This window comes from Phocoena phocoena, chromosome 10 (genome assembly GCF_963924675.1).
Source record: "Phocoena phocoena chromosome 10, mPhoPho1.1, whole genome shotgun sequence".
NCBI classification, from domain to species: Eukaryota; Metazoa; Chordata; class Mammalia; order Artiodactyla; family Phocoenidae; genus Phocoena; species Phocoena phocoena.
In genome coordinates this window covers 31,812,617-31,834,286 of record NC_089228.1, presented here as the reverse complement: position 1 = coordinate 31,834,286, position 21,670 = coordinate 31,812,617, and the positions used below count along the sequence as shown (strand labels likewise).

General features: G+C 35.4%; 1 protein-coding gene across 1 annotated transcript in view; it reads right to left on the bottom strand.

Moving 5' to 3' along the window:
• DNAH12 (dynein axonemal heavy chain 12) overlaps positions 1–21,670 on the bottom strand; it is a 215,940-nt gene that overhangs the window by 78,853 nt on the left and 115,417 nt on the right. The window contains exons 30-37 of the mRNA XM_065885861.1: positions 20,090–20,273; positions 19,817–19,957; positions 16,383–16,466; positions 15,642–15,830; positions 7,466–7,585; positions 5,938–6,126; positions 4,080–4,231; positions 896–1,034 (exon numbers count right to left, since the gene is read on the bottom strand). Coding sequence (XP_065741933.1) covers positions 896–1,034; positions 4,080–4,231; positions 5,938–6,126; positions 7,466–7,585; positions 15,642–15,830; positions 16,383–16,466; positions 19,817–19,957; positions 20,090–20,273 — 1,198 coding nt within the window. The remainder of the gene's footprint in view (positions 1–895; positions 1,035–4,079; positions 4,232–5,937; positions 6,127–7,465; positions 7,586–15,641; positions 15,831–16,382; positions 16,467–19,816; positions 19,958–20,089; positions 20,274–21,670) is intronic.

Below are 21,670 nucleotides of genomic sequence, written 5' to 3'. Positions count from 1 at the left end.
TTAGGGTTATACCAAACTTCATATTCAACATCATTCAGAGAGCATATATTGAAATCCTTCTATGTGCTCAGAATTGTTACATGTTTATATGTAACCAATTGTTACACCTATTTATATATTTATATTGTATACACACATATGCACACACACACACAAAATATTTTCTATATTGGATACCCCAACATATCTATTAACTTTAACTTAATATCTAAAAGCACTAATCTAAATCTGTAGTATTTTGAAATTAGGGAATTCTACTGGCTTAAAACAATGAAAATGAGCACCATAGATCAGGAGAGAATGGACAGATATAAATTTAGGAATGGATGATAAAAATGGTGATTAGAAAAGATCTCATGCAGTACTTTCATCTTGGTACCTCTGGGGGTAAAGGGTGGGATGCACAGTTTCCTGTCACAGAAAGTCATACAATAAACAGTATATGGTTTGAAAGATCTTTCACTGACAGAACTTCAGCAGGCAGCAAATACCCCTAGGGAACCATCTAGGAGAATCTCGAAAGAACAAGTTTTCTCTCTCTCTCTCTCTCTCTCTCCCCTTGTCTCCTTCTCTCTCCCCTTCCCTCTCTCTCTTCCACCCTCCCTCCCTTCTCCTTTACTTCTCCAGTTAAGAAATCAATTGTTGCTTCTTGGGCTTGAAAAAAATGATGACAAAGCTCAACAATTCAGTATTAATGCAAAAATGCTCTCTTGAACTTTTGTCCTTAAAATCTGATTTTTAAAACTTACTTGTAATGCCAAAAAGAAATTTTGAAGTTTTATTTAAATTCATAGAGGATTTACACAGCTACTCATTTAAAATACAGTTTTAAATGCTAATCAAAAAGGCAAAAAAATTAATAACTATAGATCCATGTTTCTGGCTTTTAACTAACCTGAACCTGATTGGCACTGGTCCGTGCGGAGAAATTAACATAAAAAGGAAAGTACAGGTCCTTTTCCAAGTGATTCATCAGCTTATTCTTCACATACACTGATTTTCCTGTACCCGTCGGACCCACAAAAAGTAGCGGCCTTAATGAAACAGTGAACATATCATTCAAAAGGAGAAAAAGTCAGAATACATTTCAATTAGAGGAGGCTGGATTTAGTTGAAAACCTAAATAGTAATCAAATCAACTTCATCCAAAAACTCACATTTCAATTTATCATTGTAATTTCATAAAAGACCGGTGAAAGTAACAATTGGCACACAGTTTTGCTTACTTACTGAAATTTAAATAGTAACAAACTATTATTTGAACAAATGTAACATTGCTATATGCAAAAACACTCATAAAACGAGTAGTAACATGCTTAACTTTTCAGAAAAAAAAAAAAAAGTCAAAGTTTGTCTCCTCAGAAAAGTGATGTATTTGTACTTTTTAGTTAGAGATACAGGCAAGAGGGTGCTGTGTGGAATAGACTAATAGGATGATGACAATAAGAGAGGTTGAAAGTGTTTCGCAGTTATCTCAATAGCACAAAGTTTTTGTGAGAAACTAAATAACAATGAATTCTAAAGGTAACGGTTATATATGCCCATTAACAGCATTTTTGAATCAAGTCAGTGTTACTAACTGAAAATACTTGTCTAAAAGCAAACTCCAAGGAATTCCCTATTCCAAGGGTTTCAAAAGCAGGGTTTCTCATTTTTGAGTGGTCTGAACTAATTTTAAAGGGAAAAAAAAAATCCTAAGAGTTTATGTTCACAGAACCCTGGAGAATCCCAGTTTGAGACATACTGAATTAAAAATTAAATACTGTCATTTTAATTGACAACTTGGCATCACATGCTACATAAAGACAAACACAAAGGCTGGCACTAAAACTGAGCAGCAGTAATCAGGTATAAAGAGTCATCTATATGACCCAAATAATGATAATATTAATTTTTAAAATTATCATTGACGTAGAAACATAAAATTAATACTATAAACAAAAAAAGATCATTTAGAACTACAGTGATGCCTGAGAATTCATCTACGCTTTCCAGTCTGAATAACATGCTATGGAAACCTATTTATTAAAATAATTTTACTAAATAAACACTGTTCTTAACTTGAGGTCCATGGATCAAACTGAAGAAATTCTTAGACAATATTGAGAGTTTGTGAACTTAGATGACATAGAGTTTATACCTTTACTTTCACTACCCTTAACTAAAATGGAGCAATTTATAATATAGTACCTGTGTACTTTATTATCAACAATAATATTGTTAATATTTGTCATCAATAGAAATCATAGATATTATACTAAATATTACAATTGTTAGAGATATCTCAAAAATATCACTTATGCCCATTGTTTCTTCAAAATTATGATCATCATCAGACTCACTGCTGGATCTTATTATTTAATGTGTTAATAAAAAGCACATTATTACTACTATAGCTCAAATTTGTTCAATATTTTAATAAATATATTTTAATATGTGGTTTGCTTTATAATCCTATGTTTGTACTTATTCATTCAAAAGCATTATTCTGACAAATGGTTCATGGAACAAGAGAATTCCTGTACCAGGAATTCCCCAGCATTGACAAGTACTTTCCTTGCTTAATGAAGTTTTTATTAGCCTCTAAATGCAAAAATGCAACTATGGGTACAAAATAGGGATAAAATAATGTTCCCTCATAAGATATTTTTCTTTTTTTTTAATAAACAGGATAAAACTGTCACAAAATTCACGCAGAAACAGGTTCTTCATCAAAAACAAATAAACCATGACATTCATGCATATAATGTAAGCTTGTCCAGTTTAAATAATATTTTTAAAATAATTTTATTTATTTATTTTTAAATTTTTGGCTGCATTGGGTCTTCATTGCTGTGCGCAGGCTTTCTCTAGGTGTGGCGAGCGGGGGCTACTCTTCGTTGTGGTGCGTGGGTTTCTCATTGCCATGGCTTCTCCTGTTGTGGAGCATGGGCTCTAGGTGCGTGGCTTCAGTACTTGTGGCCCACAGGCTCAGTAGTTGTGGCTGACAGGCTCTAGAGCGCAGGCTCAGTAATTGGGGCACATGGGCTTAGTTGCTCCGTGGCATATGGGATCTTCCCAGACCAGGGCTTGAACCCATGTCCCCTGCATTGGCAGGCAGATTCTTAACCACTGCACCACCAGGGAAGCCCCAGTTTAAATAATATTAATGATAAATTATGGCTAGTGTTTCAAAGAAAAATAACTATAAAAGTGTTATTAAGAAAATTGGTATGGATATGTCTATGGTTGGTACGTGCTAGGCTTTTCATCTTTTTTGATGTGCTTTTCTTATTTAAGTCTGAGTCTTTTATGCTCATCTTAAGTTATGAAGAACTAGCATAGGACAGATCTCAAAAATGCCAAATGGGAAAATGTGGATCATGGTTAGTCTGATCCCTCAGGAGTACAATGAACCTGTGAGTTGAATGCATACCTTTTTAACAGTAACACTGTAACTGACTTTTAATCTGCTATTACAAATAAAAGAAATAAAAGATGGCTTATGAGGCAACAAAGTATGATGGTAAAGACTTTGAAGTGGGCAATAGGAAACCTGGATTTCAGGTTTACCACTAGTAACAGATGTCACTATGGAAATGTCAATTAGTCCCTCAGGGTCCTAGTTATCTGAAAATGGATGACCTCAAAGTTCGCTTCAAAAATCCTATGATCCTGGGCTTCCCTGGTGGCACAGTGATTAAGAATCCGCCTGCCAATTCAGGGGACACGGGTTCGAGCCCTGGTCTGGGAAGGTCCCACTTGCCACGGAGCAACTAAGCCCGTACACCACAACTACTGAGCCTGCTCTCTAGACTCCGCAAGCCACAGCGACTGAGCCTGCGTGCCACAACTACTGAAGCCCGTGCGCCTAGAGCCCGTGCTCCGCAACAAGAGAAGCCACTGCAATGAGAAGCCCGCACATCACAACAAAGAGTAGCCCCCACTTGCCGCAACTAGAGAAAGCCCATGTGCAGCAACAAAGACCCTACACAGCCAAAACTAAATAAAAATTTAAAAAATTATTTTAAAAAATCCTATGATCCTATTAGAAAGGTACTATAATATTTAAAATGCATGCTTATAATAGAGTTTCTTACTTTGCATAGGTAATACTCAAATCCATTAGAAATGTATATCTAATTGTATCCATTGTAGGGACTATGATATCTTGAATCTTGACACTTTTATCTCCTAAATTAGTACTTTTAATTAATTCATTCCAGTGGATCCAGCGACCTCGGTTTTTCAACTATAAGAGAACATAAATTTTAAAGTATTATAACCATGCACTTGCTATCTAAAAGGCTCTTTTTAGCACAGTTATCATATTTGCTTTTAAAAACTTTACAGCCTTTTCCTCCTTTTTATTGTGAAATACAGTGGCTTCTCTTGTTGTGGAGCATGGGCTCTAGGCACGCGGGCTTCAATAGTTGCGGTGCATGGGCTCAGTAGTTGTGGCTCGCAGGCTCAGTAGTTGTGGCTTGTGGGCTCTAGAGTGCAGGCACAGTAGTTGTGGCACATGGGCTTAGTTGCTCCGCGGCCTGTGGGATCTTCCCAGACCAGGGATCTAACCCGTGTCCCTTACATTGGCAGGTGCATTCTTAACCACTGTGCCACCAGGGAAGTCCCTGTCCTCTTAACACTCTAATCTTTCCAGATTGCCTTCAAGATGTCCTTGTGCATATATCAAGAATTTATCTGAGAGCCACTCTGATGTGGCTGAAGTTACAATTGACAGGACTTTGGCTTAATGTTTTCATATTTTAAAGTAAATGGGCAATAATCTAACTAGAAACAAAATATCAAATAAACTCATATTTGTTTCTCTAAAATTATTCTCTTTGGCATATTGATCCAGGCTGATATTCAGCCAGGACATATTGGAATGGCTGGACTGATTGTTACATTATTGAAGTTCTTCTGAACCAGGGGCTAAATAGCTGCTGTCTTGATACCCTAAGTGATCCTGATTAGGGAATCCACCCTCCCCCACACAGATACCTTCCTCTCCAAGTTGTCCTGCCCTTCCCTGGAGATCCTAAGGCCTCTCACCATCAATCAACAAAAGAGTTAGCACCTGGCAAAGAGGGAGGTCTCTTGGACTCCAGTGCTATGGCTGGCATCTAAGAATCTTTAAATATTTTCTGGCAAGTTGTATATGTATATGGTTTGTGTCTGGGTGACAGTAATTTTGCAAGTTTGGGTGAGTGTTTCTTCAGTAATTCATATTCTTAATTTCTTAGGTTTTAGCTTTTATTTTTATCAAAGTTATTTATGCACTATTTTAGAGTCAAAAGTATACAAGGTTAAGGAAAAACAGCAGTTTCCCACTCTTTTCTCCTCTCTAACAGCAACTACCTTTGCCTCTTTAAGCTGGATATTTTGATATTTACCTTCAATTCTTAAAGAATATGCTTGTGTTATCACTTCTTGATTTTTTAGTTTTAGAGGTTATTCTATTCACTTCCCACTGTGACTAATGAGGATGAAACTCTCTTTCTGGTCATATTCTTAAAATTCTGTGTTAACATGGTTTTAGGGAAAGATTTCTGCACTGGCAATCAGGAGAGCTGGGTACAAGTCCTGACTGTGCTAGTCAGTTGTATTTCTAGGTTTAGGTAAAATTGTAATAAGTCTCTATCCAGATCTTATGGCTCTGTGAAGTAAAATTTGCATGAATCAAATAATTATGCAAATGCTTACTGTTTAAAAGAATCTTCTGGTGAATTCTTTTTTAAATTGGAGAAAATAGATTTAATTTAAATCTGAAATTATAAAATATTCTCAAAATAAGTTTGTCTATACTGTCCACAAGTTATAGGAGTTAACTGAAGAGAAGGGACTAAAATGCTAACCACAGGAGTCAAAGTAACTCTAGGATGGGAACCCACTTTTGACAGCTGATCTAAGACTTTGTGTTTTACAGCTTATCATAACAAGCATTTTATATCATACCTCATACATGTAGTCATAGACTAGGCCTTTTTCATCAAAGTGGCATTCCCATTTACCCACAGAGTCAGGTATTGGGTTGCTTTCATCTTTTCCCAATATGACTAATCGTATGTAAATGTCAAAAACAATGCGACCATCTGTATCACAACTTCCTCCAATGGACCAAATCAAAGAAAATATAAAGCAAGCCTGTTGGTTAAAAAGAAAAATTAATTTAAACTATTTAAAAGGAAATTTTAACAGATTAACTAAAATATAGTACATTAAGTTCTAATTAATCTACTTGGAAAAGGTCAGATTTACAAATAAAGTAGAATGGAGCACATCTAAGTCACGTAACGAATCATTCCTCTGGCACTATGTATCTAAATTAAAATTCTCATGCCAAATGACCTAGGAATTTCTCTTTTAGGAGTTTATCTTCAAATATATTCCCACTGGACAAAACGATATATGTACAGGAATATTTACTGCAACACTGTTTGTGGTAGCAAAATATCTGAAGCAACCCAAATGTTCTTCAATAGAAGTCAGCTTAATTGGAATATGCTACATACGCTGGAATACATGTAGCTATTTAAAAAAAAAGGTAACCCAATACTGATATGGAAAGATCTCCAAAATATATTGTGAGAAAAGATGCAAATCAGTATGTATAGTATGCTAACATGTATAAAATATGTATACATATAGAAGAGGATATGTATCAAATATCTCTAGCAGGCTACATGAGGCACTGGTAATAGTGGTTGCCTTGAGGGTGGCTGGGGGGCTGGTATGGGTGGAAAACTTACTTTGCTCTTTTGAATTTTGCTCTAGGTACATGCCTTATCTAGTTAGAAAAATCTTTCAAATATATTTTGGGAGAAAATTTTCTGTGGCAACAAAGTGAAGGGAAAACCATGGGAGGGGAACTGCTATTACCACAGAGTAGAATAGAAGATAGATTGAAAGAGGAGATCGAGGTATTTGAGAATAAGGTGGTGGATAGGAAAGTAGCATAGACCAGGGAAGAGTACAGAACACCTCTTTCCTTTGGCTCCCTGAGAGGCTTATTCTCTGCCATTCTCTATGATCTCTAGACATTAACTAACCTGGACCACTGACTCCTTCCTACATATATCCTCTATGAATTCTGCCTGCAATGCTCCACCCAGCTGGTTGGATGCCTGCTCCTAGTCTTTCATAGCCAGTTTGTTGTAGCCTACACTCTAGCTTAACATTTAGACAAGATCAATTCACCTGAAGTCCATATTGGTTTAATATTGTCACCTTATTAAGTGTTTATCAAATTATGATCTTTCATAAGTAATAGGGTGTTTTGATTCATTCTGACATATTTTACTTTCTCTAAATCGTTTTTTAAATCAGAATACCAGGTCAGGGCAACTTTAATGTCTTCAGGTATTCTTTTGGTGCTCACCAAAAAACAGCTCTAGGTCTTGTAATGTCTTTCTCAACACAAGTATCATTTGCCAGAGGCATATTTTATTCCATAATTAAAAAACACAGTAAGTATAAAACCAACCATAATCCAAACACGAATGTGCTTGCTGGTAGGATCGTTTTCTACCACGTTACAGAGGAGTACTTCAAAGAGGCGTGTGAGAGATACAACTACATTGCTATCGCTTGTAGGAATCAGTTCCTTCAAAGTGAAAAGAATAAGATACTTTACTTTCATCTTATTTACGTAATAAAAGAAAATAAACATTTCATTTAAAAAATGTAGTTTTCCTAAGGTCTTTATAAAATTTAAACTTAAGGAATTTAAATTGTAGGCATGATAAAAATCTCTCAAATATTTTAGTCTAGCATATTACATTACACAGTTGTGCAAAACATATTCTTATTCTGAATTCTTTGAGAAATGAAAACTAGTCAGAGAATAAACAATGCTCTAGAGATAGTAGAAAAGAAGTTTATAACACCCATTTATTCATCTGTTTATTCAACAAACATTTATCAAAAACACAGTATACCTATATACCAAGCTAGGAGATATGAAAATAAAACACATGATCTCTGAAAAGAAGTGATATTGAAATTAAATAGACTAAAATAATATGGTATAATAATGACATGACAGAGTTAAGTCCCAAGGTAGTGGGAGGCTACTAGATTACTTGGGATAAACAATTAGCCCAGACCCAGGTAGGAAGACAAGGAGGGAAATAGGAGAGGAATAATCAAGGAAGATTTCCCAAATGAAGGAATAGCTGAGATGAATTTGGAAGGAAAGTGTGAGTTAACCAGGTGCAGAAGGGAATAATGTTCAAGGCAGGGGAAACAACATATATACAGACATGGAGATGTGAGTGGACACAGAGTATTAAAGGGATTCTGTAGGATGTGAAAAGAGGGTGTGAGAGAGGAATGGCAAGAAATAAAACCTGAGAAGCAGACAGGGGTCAGATCTTGAAAGGCTTTATAGGCTATGTTAAGGATGTCATGCTAAGACGAAGAGGGTTCCAATGGAGGGTTTTAAGTAGGGGAGTAAATGGAATGAATTTGTGTTTTGGAATCCTCATTCTGGTAGCAGGATGCAGACTGGACCAGAGTAGCTCTATTGTACTGATTCGGGTAGGAAATGATGAAGGTCAGAACTGAAGCTATTATGACAGGATGAAGTGGGGTGGTCAGAGGAACTGTGATGGAGAGAAGACAGATATGAAAGTTAGCAATGAGGGAAAAATCAATAGATGCTGGGGACTAACTGGCTATGGAAAATATGGGAATGAATTATGAAAAGAAAATCTATCACTCATTATCAGAAAGATGAAGTTTATTTATTTTTTTGCGGTATGCGGGCCTCTCCCACTGCGGAGCACAGCCTCCGGACGTGCAGGCCCAGCGGCCATGGCCCACGGGCCCAGCCGCTTCGCAGCACGTGGGATCCTCCCGGACCAGGGCACGAACCCACGTCCCCTGCATCGGCAGGCGGACTCTCAACCATTGCACCACCAGGGAAGCCCCTATTTCGTATTTTTTACCACGTATAGTATTAGCTTTAAAATTTTAAAAACTGAAAAATGATTATTTGTATATTTTTTCTATGAGATGTTGTACAGAATCTTCATAAAGTGAAATTGTCTTCTTTTATTTTATGCAGGGTATTTTTCCTATCTCCAAAATAGTATTTTAGGATGAAAATCTACTGAATACTCTTTTCCCTTCTCTATTATGTGGTGGTCCCCAAAAAGATATATCCACATCCTAATCCCAGGAAGCCACAAAGGTGATCTTATTTGGAAAAAGGGTCTTTGAAAATGTAATTAAGTTAAAGTCTCAAGATGAGGAGATCATTCTGGATTATCTGGTGGGCCCTAAATTCAAAGTCATAAATCCTTATAAAAGTCACATACTCTGTGTGGAGAGACACACAGAGTAGAAGGCCATGTGAACATGAAGAAAAAGACTAGAGTTATGCAGGCACAAGTCAAAAAAAGGCTGGAGCCAAAAGAAGCTGGAAGAGATAAGTAAAGAGTCTCTCTTAGTGCTACCAGAGGAAGCACATTCTGGCCAACACCTTGATTTCAGACTTCTGGCCCCAGAACTGTGACAGAATAAATTTCTGTTGCTTTAAGTCACCAAGTGTGTAGTAATTTGTTACAACAGCCCCAGGAAACTAACACAATATGTAAAGTTTTCTCACAAAATACTATATGTATATGTGAGTTTTTAAAGATATATATTTAAAATCCTTTTATTATTTACTTATTTTTTGGGCGGGGGGGCACTTGGCTTGTGGAATCTTAGTTCCCTGACCAGGGATTGAAGCCAGGCCCTGGCAGTGAAAGCACCAAGTCCTAGCCACTAGACTGCCAGGGAATTCCCTAAAATAATTTTAAAATATGGAATTTTTAAATCTTTAGTCACGATAGTTTTAATCCAAAGAGTATAGCTGGAATAAATTTTACCTCTGGGTTATTTGGATGTAACTTCAGCAATATAAAACCACAGCGTGGTGGGGACTTCTCTGGTGGCGCAGTGGTTAAGAATCCACCTGACAGAGTGAAGTAAGTCAGAAAGAAAAAGACAAATACCGTATGCTAACACATATATATGGAATTTAAGGGAAAAAAATGTCATGAAGAACCTAGGGGTAAGACAGGAATAAAGACGCAGACCTACTGGAGAACGGACTTGAGGATATGGGGAGGGGGAAGGGGGAGTTTTGACAGGGCGAGAGAGAGGCATGGACATATACACACTAACAAACGTAGTAAGGTAGATAGCTGGGGGGAAGCAGCCGCAAGGCACAGGGATATTAGCTCGGTGCTTTGTGACAGCCTGGAAGGGTGGGATGGGGAGAGTGGGAGGGAGGGAGACGCAAGAGGGAAGACATATGGGAACATATGTATATGTATAGCTGATTCACTTTGTTATAAAGCAGAAACTAACACACCATTGTAAAGCAATTATACCCCAATAAAGATGTTTAAAAAAAAAAAAAGAATCCACCTGCCAATGCAGGGGACATGGGTTTGAGCCCTGGTCTGGGAAGATCCCACATGCCGCGGAGCAACTAAGCCCATGTGCCACAACTACTGAGCCTGTGCTCTAGAGCCCACAAACCACAACTACTGAGCCCATGTGCCACAACTACTGAAGCCCATGTGCCTAGAACCCGTGCTCCGCAACAAGAGAAGCCACCGCAATGGGAAGCCCATGCACCACAACGAAGAGTAGTCCCCACTCACCACAACTAAAGAAAGCCCGCAAACAGCAATGAAGACCCAACACAGACAAAAATAACTAACTAAATAAAATAAAATAAAAACCAAAGGTGGATATTGCTATAATGGTGCTGTGTAAAATCACTTTTAATTCAACTATAAAAGCTAAAGGACAAAAGTATTAAAAACAACTATAACTAAATTATGTTAATGGATACATACTATAAATAAATGTTAATTGTGACATCAATAGCCTACAATGTGGGGAAAGGAGGGATAAAAGTGGAGAGTTCTTACATGTAAATGAATTAAGTTGTTATCAGCTTAAAGTACCCTGTTTTAAGAGAATATATGTAAGCTCCTTGGTAACAACAAAGAAAATACGTATAGAAGCTACACAAAAGAAAAAGAGGAATCAAATCCTATCAGTACAAAACAAAACAAAACACAAAGGAAGACAGCAAGATAGAAAAGAGGGACAAAAGAACTACAAGATAAACAGAAAATAGTTTTTAAAATAGCAATAGTAAATTCTTTCCTATCAATAGATAACTCAAATGTAAATAGGTTAAACTCCCCAGTAAAAAGATATAGAGCAGCTGAATAGATTAAAAAAAATGAAGATCCAACTGTATGGTGTCTATAAGAAACTCACTTTAGATTTAAGGACACACATAGGCTGAATATGAAGGGATGGAAAAAGATATTCCATGCAAACTGTGACCAAAGGAAAGCAGAAATGGCTATACTTAAATAATATGAAGTAGACTTTAAGTCAAAAACTATCTCTAGAGACAAAGAAGGTTATTATTACATAATGATAAAATGATCAATTGAATAGGAAGATAAAGCAACTGTAAATACATATGCACCCAACATCAGAGCACCTAAGTATATAAAACAAATACTAACTGATATGAAAGGAGAGACTGATAGCTATACAATAATATTAGGAGACTTCAATATCCCATTTTCAATAAGGAATAGAATATCCAGACAGAAAATCAGTAAAGAAACAGTGAACTTGAACACCATAGACCAAATATACCTAACAGATATATACACAACTTTTCACCCAAGAGCAGAAGAATATACATGCTTTTCCAGTGCACAAAGAATACTCTAGGATAGACCCCATGTTAGATCACAAAACAAGTCTTAAGAAACTTAAGAAGATTGAAATTATACCAAGTATCTTTTCTGACCACAATGGATTAAAACTAGAAATCAGAAAAAAAAAAAAAGAGAGAAAATTAACAAATATGTGGTAACTAAATAACATAAGTACAACCACTGGGTCAAAGAGGAAATCAAAAAAATATCCTGAGACAAATGAAAATGGAAACAATACATACCAAAACTTATGAGGTACACCAAAAGCAGTACTAAGAGGAAGTTTATAGCAATGAACACTTTCATTAAAAAAGAAAAATGATCTCAAATAAACAACCTAATTTTACACTTCAAAGAACTAGAAAAATAAGAGCAAACTAATTTCACAGTTGGCAGAAGGAAGGCAATAATAAAGATCAGAGTAGGAATAAATCAAATAGAGACTAGAAAAACAATAGAAAAAAAATCAACAAAACTAAGAGTTGGTTTCTTAAAAAAATATATTAAATAAACAAACCCTTAGCTAGACTAACCAAGAAAAAAGAGAGAAGACTCAAATAAATAAAATCAGATATGAAAGAGGAGACATTGCAATGGATGACTCAGAAATAAAAAGAAATAATAAGGAACTATTATGAACAATTATATGCAAACAAATTGGATAATCTAGAAGAAATGGATAAATTCCTAGAAACATACAACCTACCACAACTGAATAGAGAAGAAACAGAAAGCCTGAATAGACCAATAACAGATAAGGAGATTGAAGTCGTAATCAAATACTTCCCAACAAAAACTCCCAGGGCCAGATGACTTCACAGCTTCACAACTCTACCGAACATTCAAAGAAGAATTAATAAAAATCCTTCTCAAACTCTTCAAAAAGTAGAAGTAGAGGGAATACTTCTGAACTCATTCTCTGAAGCCAGCAGCCAGAGAAAGCCGCCACAAGAAAAAAACAAAAAAACAAAAAACTATAGGTCAGTATCTCTGATGAATGTAGATGCAAAAATCCCCAACAAAATACTAGCAAACTGAATTCAACAACTTATCAAAAAGAGAATACACCATAACCAAGTGGGATTTATCCCTGGGATCCTCGGTTGGTTTAACATATGCAAATCAATCAATGTGATGCAACACATTAACAGAATGAAACATAAAACCACATAATCATCCGAAGAGATTCAGAAAAAAACATTTGACAAAGTTCAAAATCCATTCATGACAAAAATCCCTGCAACAAAATAAAGGCCACTTATGAAAATCCCAGAGTTAAAATCATAATTGGGTAAAACTGAAAGCTTTTCCCCTAAGATCTGGTACAAGGCAAGGATGCCCCCTCTCACCACTTTTATTCAATACAGCGCCAGAAGTACTAGCACAATGAGACAAGAACAATGAGACAAGAAAAAGAAACAAAAGACATGCAAATCAGAAAAGAAGAAGTAAATTTATCTCTCTTTGCAGATGACATAATCCTATTTGTAGAAACCCTAAAGACTCCACGGAGATGAGAGGGAAGGGGGACACAACATTTTAGAACTAATAAATTCAATAAAGCTGCAGGATACAAAACCAACTCACAAAAATCAGTTGCATTTCTTTTCATCAACAATGACCTATTTAGAAAGGAAATCAAGAAAACAATCCCATTTATGATAGCATCAAAGGAATAAAATACTTAAGAATAAATTTAACCAAGGATGTGGAATATCTGTACACTGAAAACTATAAAACAGTAATGAAAGAAACTGAAGACACAAATAAATGGGAAGATATTCTGTGCTCAAGGATTGGAAGAATGTCCATCCTACCCAAGTGAGCTACAGATTCAATGCAATCACTATCAATATTCCAATGACATTTTTTACAAAAATAGAAAAACCAATTCTAAAATTTGTATGGAACCACAAAAGACCTCAAATAGCCAAAGTAATCTTAAGAGAGAAGAGTAAAGTTGGACACATCACACTTCCTGGTTTCAAATTATATTACAAAGCTCTAGTACAAAACAGAATGGTAGAGGCATAAAAACGGACATATAAACCAGTGGAACAGAGTAGAAATAAACCCAACCATATATGGTCAGCTGATCTTTGGCAATGGTGCCAAGAATATACAATGAGGAAAGGATAGTCTCCTTAATAACTGGTGTTGAAAAAACTGGATGTCCACATGTAAATGAATGAAATGGGACCCTTACCTTGCACTAGACATAAAAATCAGCTTGAGATGGATTAGACTTAAATGTAAAACCTGAAACCATAAAACTCCTAGAAGAAAACATGGTGGTGGGGGTGGGGAAGTTCCTTGACATTGGCTTGGCAATGATTTTTTTGGATATGACATCAAAAGCTCAGGCAAAAATACAAAAATAAACAAGTGGGACTACATCAAACTAATAAGCTTTTCCGCACAGCAAAGGAAACCATCAAAAAATGAAAAGGCAACCTACTGAATGGGAGAAAAATATCTGCAAATCATATATATAATAAGGAATTAATATCCTAAATATATAAGGAACTCATACAACTCAACAGCAAAAACACAAACAACCCAATTTTTTAAATGGGCATAGGACCTGAATAGACATTTTTTTCCAGAGACAACATACAAATGGCCAACACATATATGAAAAGCCACTCAGCCTCACTAATCATCAAGGAAATGCAAATCGAAACCAAAATGAAATATCACCTCACACCTGTTAGGATGGGTATTATCAAAAAGATAAAAGATAATAAGTGTTGGTGAGAATGTGGAGAAAAGAGAACCCTCATGCACTGGTGGTGGGAGTGTAAATTGGTCCAGCCATTATGGAAAACAGTGTGGAGGATCCTCAAAAAACTAAAAATAGAACTACCATATGATCCAGCAATGCCTCCTCTAGATACAGCACCCAAAGGAAATGAAATAAGTACCTCAAAGAGATATCTGTGCTCCCATGTTCATTGAAGCATTATTCACAATAGCCTAGATATGGAAACACCTAAGTGTCCCCTGGTGGATGAATGGATAAAGACATTGTGGTATATATATAATGGAATAATATTCATTCTTAAAAAAGAAAATCCTGCCATTTTCAACAACATAAACAAAACCTGAGGACTTTATGCTAAGTGAAATAAGCCAGACATAGAAAGGAAAAAACTGCATGATCTCACTTGTATGCAAAATCTAAAAGCTGAACACATAAAAAGAAGCAGAGAGTAAAACAGGTTACCAGTGGTGGGGAGGTGAGAGAAATGGGGAGATACTGGGCAAATAGTACAAAGTTACATCTATGCAGGATGAATAAGTCTAGAGATCTAATGTACAACATGATGACTTTAGTTAATAATACCTGATACAATATGTACCAGTACTGGAAATTTGCTAAGAGAGTAGATTTCAGGTGCTCTCATCACACACACACAAAAGTATGTTAACTATTTGAGGAGATATGTTAATTAGCTTGACTGTGGTAATCATTTCACTACATATATGTATATCAAATCAACATGTACACTTTAAGTATTATAACTTTTATTTTTAAAATTAAAAAATTAAATGCATTTACACACACACACACACACCCCAAGTAGAAGTATAACTAGGGAAATGTAGATAAGATCAATAGATATTATCAATGTCAATATCCTTGTTGTGATATTATAATACAGTCTTACAAAATGTTACCATGGGGAGACATTACGTGAAGTGTATGTGGGATCTCTCTGTATTATTTCTTACAACTGCATGTGAATCATGGATTGTCATAATAAATATTTCAATTTTTTAAAAAAGTGGATACTACAAGTCTAAGGAGAAACTGATTTTAGTTATTTATCCTACCATTCTGACTTTAGACTTAGTCAAACTGAATGGAAAGTAAAGAAATTTGAGTGTATAAGAGAATTATAGTGTTACCTTGCATTTTTTCTTACGAAGACTTAAAGTGGGCTGTATTAACCAGTCAAAAAGTCCTCTCAGAAGAGCTTGATGATCTGGTTCCTGTAGAGGTCCTTTCAGTGAATTCAACCAAGAAGACACAAGTGGTTCCCATCCCAACTGTGAGGGCTCCAAATAAATCATGCCACAGCGGCTTACAGTGGCAGGCTACAGAAAAAAGACAAGTTTTCCTTTACTAATCTTGTAGTTATTAACTAATTCTTTGCATGACTTATAAGGTCCTTCATGATCTGGCTCCTATCTTCCTCTACAGCATTCATATACACTAGATGAAACCATTTGCAGTTACAGTTCCCCAGATATGGCATGGCTCCATGTCTCTATAAGTTATCTTGTCATGATTTGGAATGCCCAGCCCCAACAAGTCTCTGTGGAGAAGTCTTACCCCTCAAAACCAGATCAAACACTCAAACATTTTCCATTGTCGTCCTCCTCTACCCATTCCTCTCTTGGGTGCTCGCCCCCTCCATATTCTTAGAGCACTTAACATGTAGCTCTGTACTGGAATATATATATATTTATTAGCATGGTTCTCATCCTCCCTAAATGAGCATACACTGTGTCTTATTCATCTTTGTATTCCTTGTGCCTAACTCGCTTTCTGACACAATAAAAAGTACTTATTGACAAAGTGAACAAATGAACAAACAAAATAAATGAACAAACAAAAACTACTGTTAGATTAAATTATGAACTTACTGAGGCCTGGGAAAGGTCCATTGCTTCAAAGATGAGACTCATTTGAGGGGACATTTGAATGATTTCTCCACTCATAAGGCAGAGCTGAAGGCAATAATTTTTCAAATGTTTATTTTAAAAAAATCTCAACCTTCTCAGGTAAAAATTTATTCTATTTAAGTATCTCCTATGATATAATGGATTAAGTATTAGAATGGAAGCCAGAAAAAATCTTAATTCTAGGTGTAGTTCTGTCAATTACGTACTATGTAAGCAAATATATAATATCTCTGACTCTCAGTCTCTTCATCTATAAAAAGCGATAATTTTCCTCTCATAGAATTAAGGGAGAGGGGAACTACATGATATATTGAAAAAAAATAAAATCCTATACAAACGTCAGCTTTTGTTATTAAAAAATTACATGAAATATTCCTGATTTTATAAAGTTGTCATAAGACATTTTTTATTAATAAAAAAAGAGAAATAGAAAAAATAGAGAATACTATGAACACTCACATACCCATCTCGTAGATTTAACCTATGTTAACATTTTGCCATATTTACTTAGTCTTTTTTAAAAGTATTTTAAAGATCATTACAAACATCATGGCATTTCACATCCAAATATGTCAATATTCATCTTTAAAAATAAGGACTTTTCTATATAACCACAAGAACATTATCACATCTAACAAAATTACCAATAATTCCTTAATACCATCTAACACTCAGCCAATACTCAAATATTCTCAGTTGTACAAATGTCTTTTCAACTGATTGATTCAAACCAAAATTCAATCAAGGACTATGCATTGGGCTTGCCATGTCCTCTTGGCCTCTCTTAATCTAAAACATTCCTCTTTAATCAAATATGTGAAAAACTGAATTTATCAACTGTGTCCTTCCTGTCAAATTCCTATCTTGTCCATTATTATTAAAGCCGTTGTATCCCCTCAATCTCCTTGGCTTCCACCTTTGGAATTATCATTAACTTTTAATAATGTTGGTAATAATTATAAACTGTTGATACCCCAAATTAATTGCATTATTAAGTCTTTAAAATTCTTCCTCTACATTTATTTTTCAGTGCTTCATCTCTGATTCATTACTCTAATCCCAATTTTGCCCCTATCTAGTTCGTCAACAATTCAGCATTTAACATTTCTGGATCTGTTTCTTACCTGTAAAATGAATGAACAGTTTAGTGCTGGATTGTCCAATAAGACAGTCAGTAATCATATGTGGCTATTTATATTTCACTTTAATTAGATAAAATTTAAAATTCAGTTCTTCTATTGCACTTAGCCACATTTTAAATGCTCAATAGCTGCATGTGACTAGTAGCTACCTTATTGGACAGTGCAGATATGTCCATCACTACAGAAAGTTCTATTGGACAATGCTTGTCCAGAATACTTTTAAGTTTCTACCAGGCTGTTTCAGCAAACATTCTCCTTCTTGCTACAAATTTAGGAGGGGGAGTCAACATTCTCCTCGCTCCCCCATGCTATTTCCCAACTACTTCTATTCCATCCTCTATTACAGCCCTTGCTCCTTTGACAACCCCTGCTTGGCTAAAGCCTTTGGCATCTGGCTCAGTCTCTTTCTACTATAACTCTGGCCTGATCCAATGTTCATAAGGGGAAACATCTCATTACAGCACCCCCACCCCCTGCCTCCGGTATTTAACTACCTTGTCTTCACTTACTTCTCCCCTACTCCACTCCAGCCATCTACCTTATCTACCTGGGACCTTCTCTCCTGGAACACTACACAGTTCTGAGCATTCAAGTCTCTGCTCCATCCAGCTCTCTCACTCATTGACTCCTACTATATTTGCTCTTCATTTTCATAGAGATTTTCATATCCCTGTTGTTTTTACTTCTTTCTTTAGGTAGCTTCTGTTCTATGGTCCAGCACTTCTATCGTTCTCATGCCAATATCTTTAAAGTCTTTCTGTATTTCCAGTCTGGCAACATTATCTACACCCACATCCAAGGTGCTTAAATTGGTAGAGAAAATCTCACAAAGGCAGACCTTGGCACTATAGTTTATAATTCATGGTCTTTAACTCCATCAGGTTCTCTATAACACTCAGATATGCTTCTATGTTTTCCCAGGCAGCTGTCTTTCCCATTTTCCATGATGGCTAATTTAAATCTTCCCCTTTCTCCTTGAGTATACAAAGAACCAGGGCCTGCCACTGCACAAAGAAAAAATAAAGCATCAAAAGGATTTGCCTTCAAATTTCCACTATGAAAGCCATACATTCACCTTTCCTGCTCTCCTCTCATCCAATATGAAACAATCCTTCCATTTGGCTCTGAATCCTTAGACTTGACTGGACTGATTAACCCCTCTCTTCTGAATCATCACTATTTCTCCTCTCTTTACTTTCCCCTTTAGTTCAATCAATATGACTAACTGAATGAATGAAAAAAAGAATATGAACAAATGACTAACCACCTATGATAAAGTACTGGAGTATATGTTTGAATGCTAATTAAATTAGTTTGTTTATTTAGTATTATAATTATTTCATAAAAGCAAAAAAATAAATTGATATACTAACACAATACTAATACAGACACAAAAAGAATAATAAACAAATAAAATGGATCTACAATATAAATATCACAGAGCACTATATTGACCAAATGAAAGAAAACACTAAAGAGTATGATTCTATTTATATGAAGTTCAAGAACTGGCAAAACTAGTTTATCAGAGTAGAAGTCAGAATAGTGATTGCCCCTTGGGGAGGGTATACTGATTGGGTAGGGACATGAGTGAACTTTGTAGGGCACAATAAATTTTATGCACTTTTATTTAGGTGATGGTTATGTGAGTGTACACATATGTAAAAAAATCTTAGAATCTAAACTTAAAGTTAGTGCACATTTTATACTTATGTTATCTCTCAATTAAAATAAATACTAGAAGACTTCCATTTTCTCTTTTTTTGTATATCTCATAGGTTTAAGGTAATGTACCACATATAAGCACTGAAGCAACTGATGTTTTCAAAAAAGAATGAGGGCTTTTTATTTTCTTCTAAAATATTAAAGTTCTATAAGAAACCTTAACACTGTAGTCGCTTAACTTATTGCCACCCATTACATTACTATGCCTTGCTGCTAATACAGTAATTTTAATATACTTGCATTCTAATTAAAAAATTAAGCAAAGAATTTACTACAGCATAGTTTTCATTGAAAAGATAATTTATAAACTTATTCAATTTGCTGCATCCCTTATTTTAAATAAATAGTCTGAGATGATTAGCTGTTGAACACATAACATTGTTTAAGCCTATCTGCATCTGCTTTGCTTTTTTAAATTGTGGTAAAAAAAATTAATTTACCATATTAACCATTTTTAACTTTACAGTTCAGTAGTGTTAAGTATATTCATATTGTGCATCTGTTTTGCTTTTAATAATGATGATTTACCTTTTTATTATCATCCAATACTGTGTTCATGCTCTCTATCCACAAAGTGTCAATGGGACCATCAAATACAACCCATTTCCGGTCAGGTGTTTCTGATAAGGCAAATTCTCTAAAAGTGTTAGCCACAATACCATCAGTCCACTGAGGAGGAAAAAATGAAGTGTTGGAAAGTGTCCTTAAAAAATTATAAAGTGATAATACAAAAACATTTCAAATTTCTTGGCTTAATGTGCATTGTCAATGAAAGTGGAGAATGTTTATACTGTAGATTACCTCATGGGACACGGGGTCAAATTGTCCAAAAAGTTGGCCCATAGTAATGGATTTGGGGTTTACAGTCCTATAAATGACCTTTTCTTCCTCTCCATAGCCACGTTCATTCATAAGAGTTAGAGTATCAGCCAGCATATGCAGAACTTTTGTTTTAGCGGCAAAAGGCTCTCCTACTAGCATAAAACTATTAAGGAAAAGAAGTCATTATACAATAAAATTCTAAAAAATAATGGTAAATTAAATTATTTCCCTATATATTGGTATATGAAATTTTACCCTATGATAATTACTACATATAATTTTTGAAATTATATTAATTTTTCTCAGATATAAGGAAAATACATTTAACTTCTTAACTGGTTGATCTCTAAATCAAATTCTCGACATTAATACCATTATCTACAAAAGAGAATAAAAAATTTCCAAATGAAAATGGAAACTTAGTAACTGCATACTCAAAAAATTTTTTTTAATGACTTGGGGTTTCCTAAGCAGAGGAGAGGAGACGATTCACTTTTCCTCAAGATTTCACTTGCTGTAGTGCTCCTTGCCAAATATTTCTGAATCTCCTCTCCTGGCGCATAGGATTCCGCACTTTCTTGTGGGAATGAATACTAGGTAACTAAGGAGTAATAAGGGCAAATGATGAGTGTTACTTCTTAGGGGATAGATAATTGCCAGTGAGGGAACTTACAGAGCTCTCCTTTCCCTCTAGCATACCTGGGACCCACAATGCTGAGATGGTGGCTGCTCTAACAGCCTGGGACCTGAGTGATTATGATGAGCAGAACCTCTCTGTTAAACTATAATGGAAACAGTACAAATGAGAAATACATATTTGTTTTGAAGTCACTAAGATTTGGGTGCTGATTGTTTCTATGGAATAACCTAGTCCATCCTTACTGATAGAAATTGGTAACTAGAAGGGCAAAAGGTTTTCTTGCCATAATAAAAAAGACTAAAATAAGTGGCACTGGCTTAGAGGCTAGGTTGTGGGTGGTGGCCAAAGGATTGGCAATTAATATTATGCAATGATCAAACATTCGGTAAATTTATCCCTGAGATAACCTGGAAGATAGATAATATATCTAATGAAATTGTAGTTTTAGGGGAAAAGGATAGTGAACAGAATATTATTAGTATATATTGGCAGCTGATGGCTGTATTTAACAAGGAACTACAAAAAGAAATAAGCTTAAGAAAATATGGTCAGTTTGCAAGCAGGAATGAAAGTAGAGGGAGTTGAGAAATTCAGAGACTTGAGGGATTGAATGAGGTCATTTATTCTCACCTGCAATTGGTAAAACATAAATTGAGAAAATCTTTGAACAACAAAGATCAACTCAGCCTAGTATCAAGGATCAAATCAATAAGCCTAATATGTTCAAGGATACTACAAGGAAGTTTAGAAAGGTATGACTTAATAAGGACTATTGTTGTGGCTACTGGCACATGGAACTACCTGGAATCAAATAGAAAAAAACTTATTAAATAGTTTTTGAGAGGGTTTACTGACAAAGAAACCATGAGTCTAGGCTAAAACACATGTGAATGTTTAAGATGTAAAGAAGACTCAGGTAC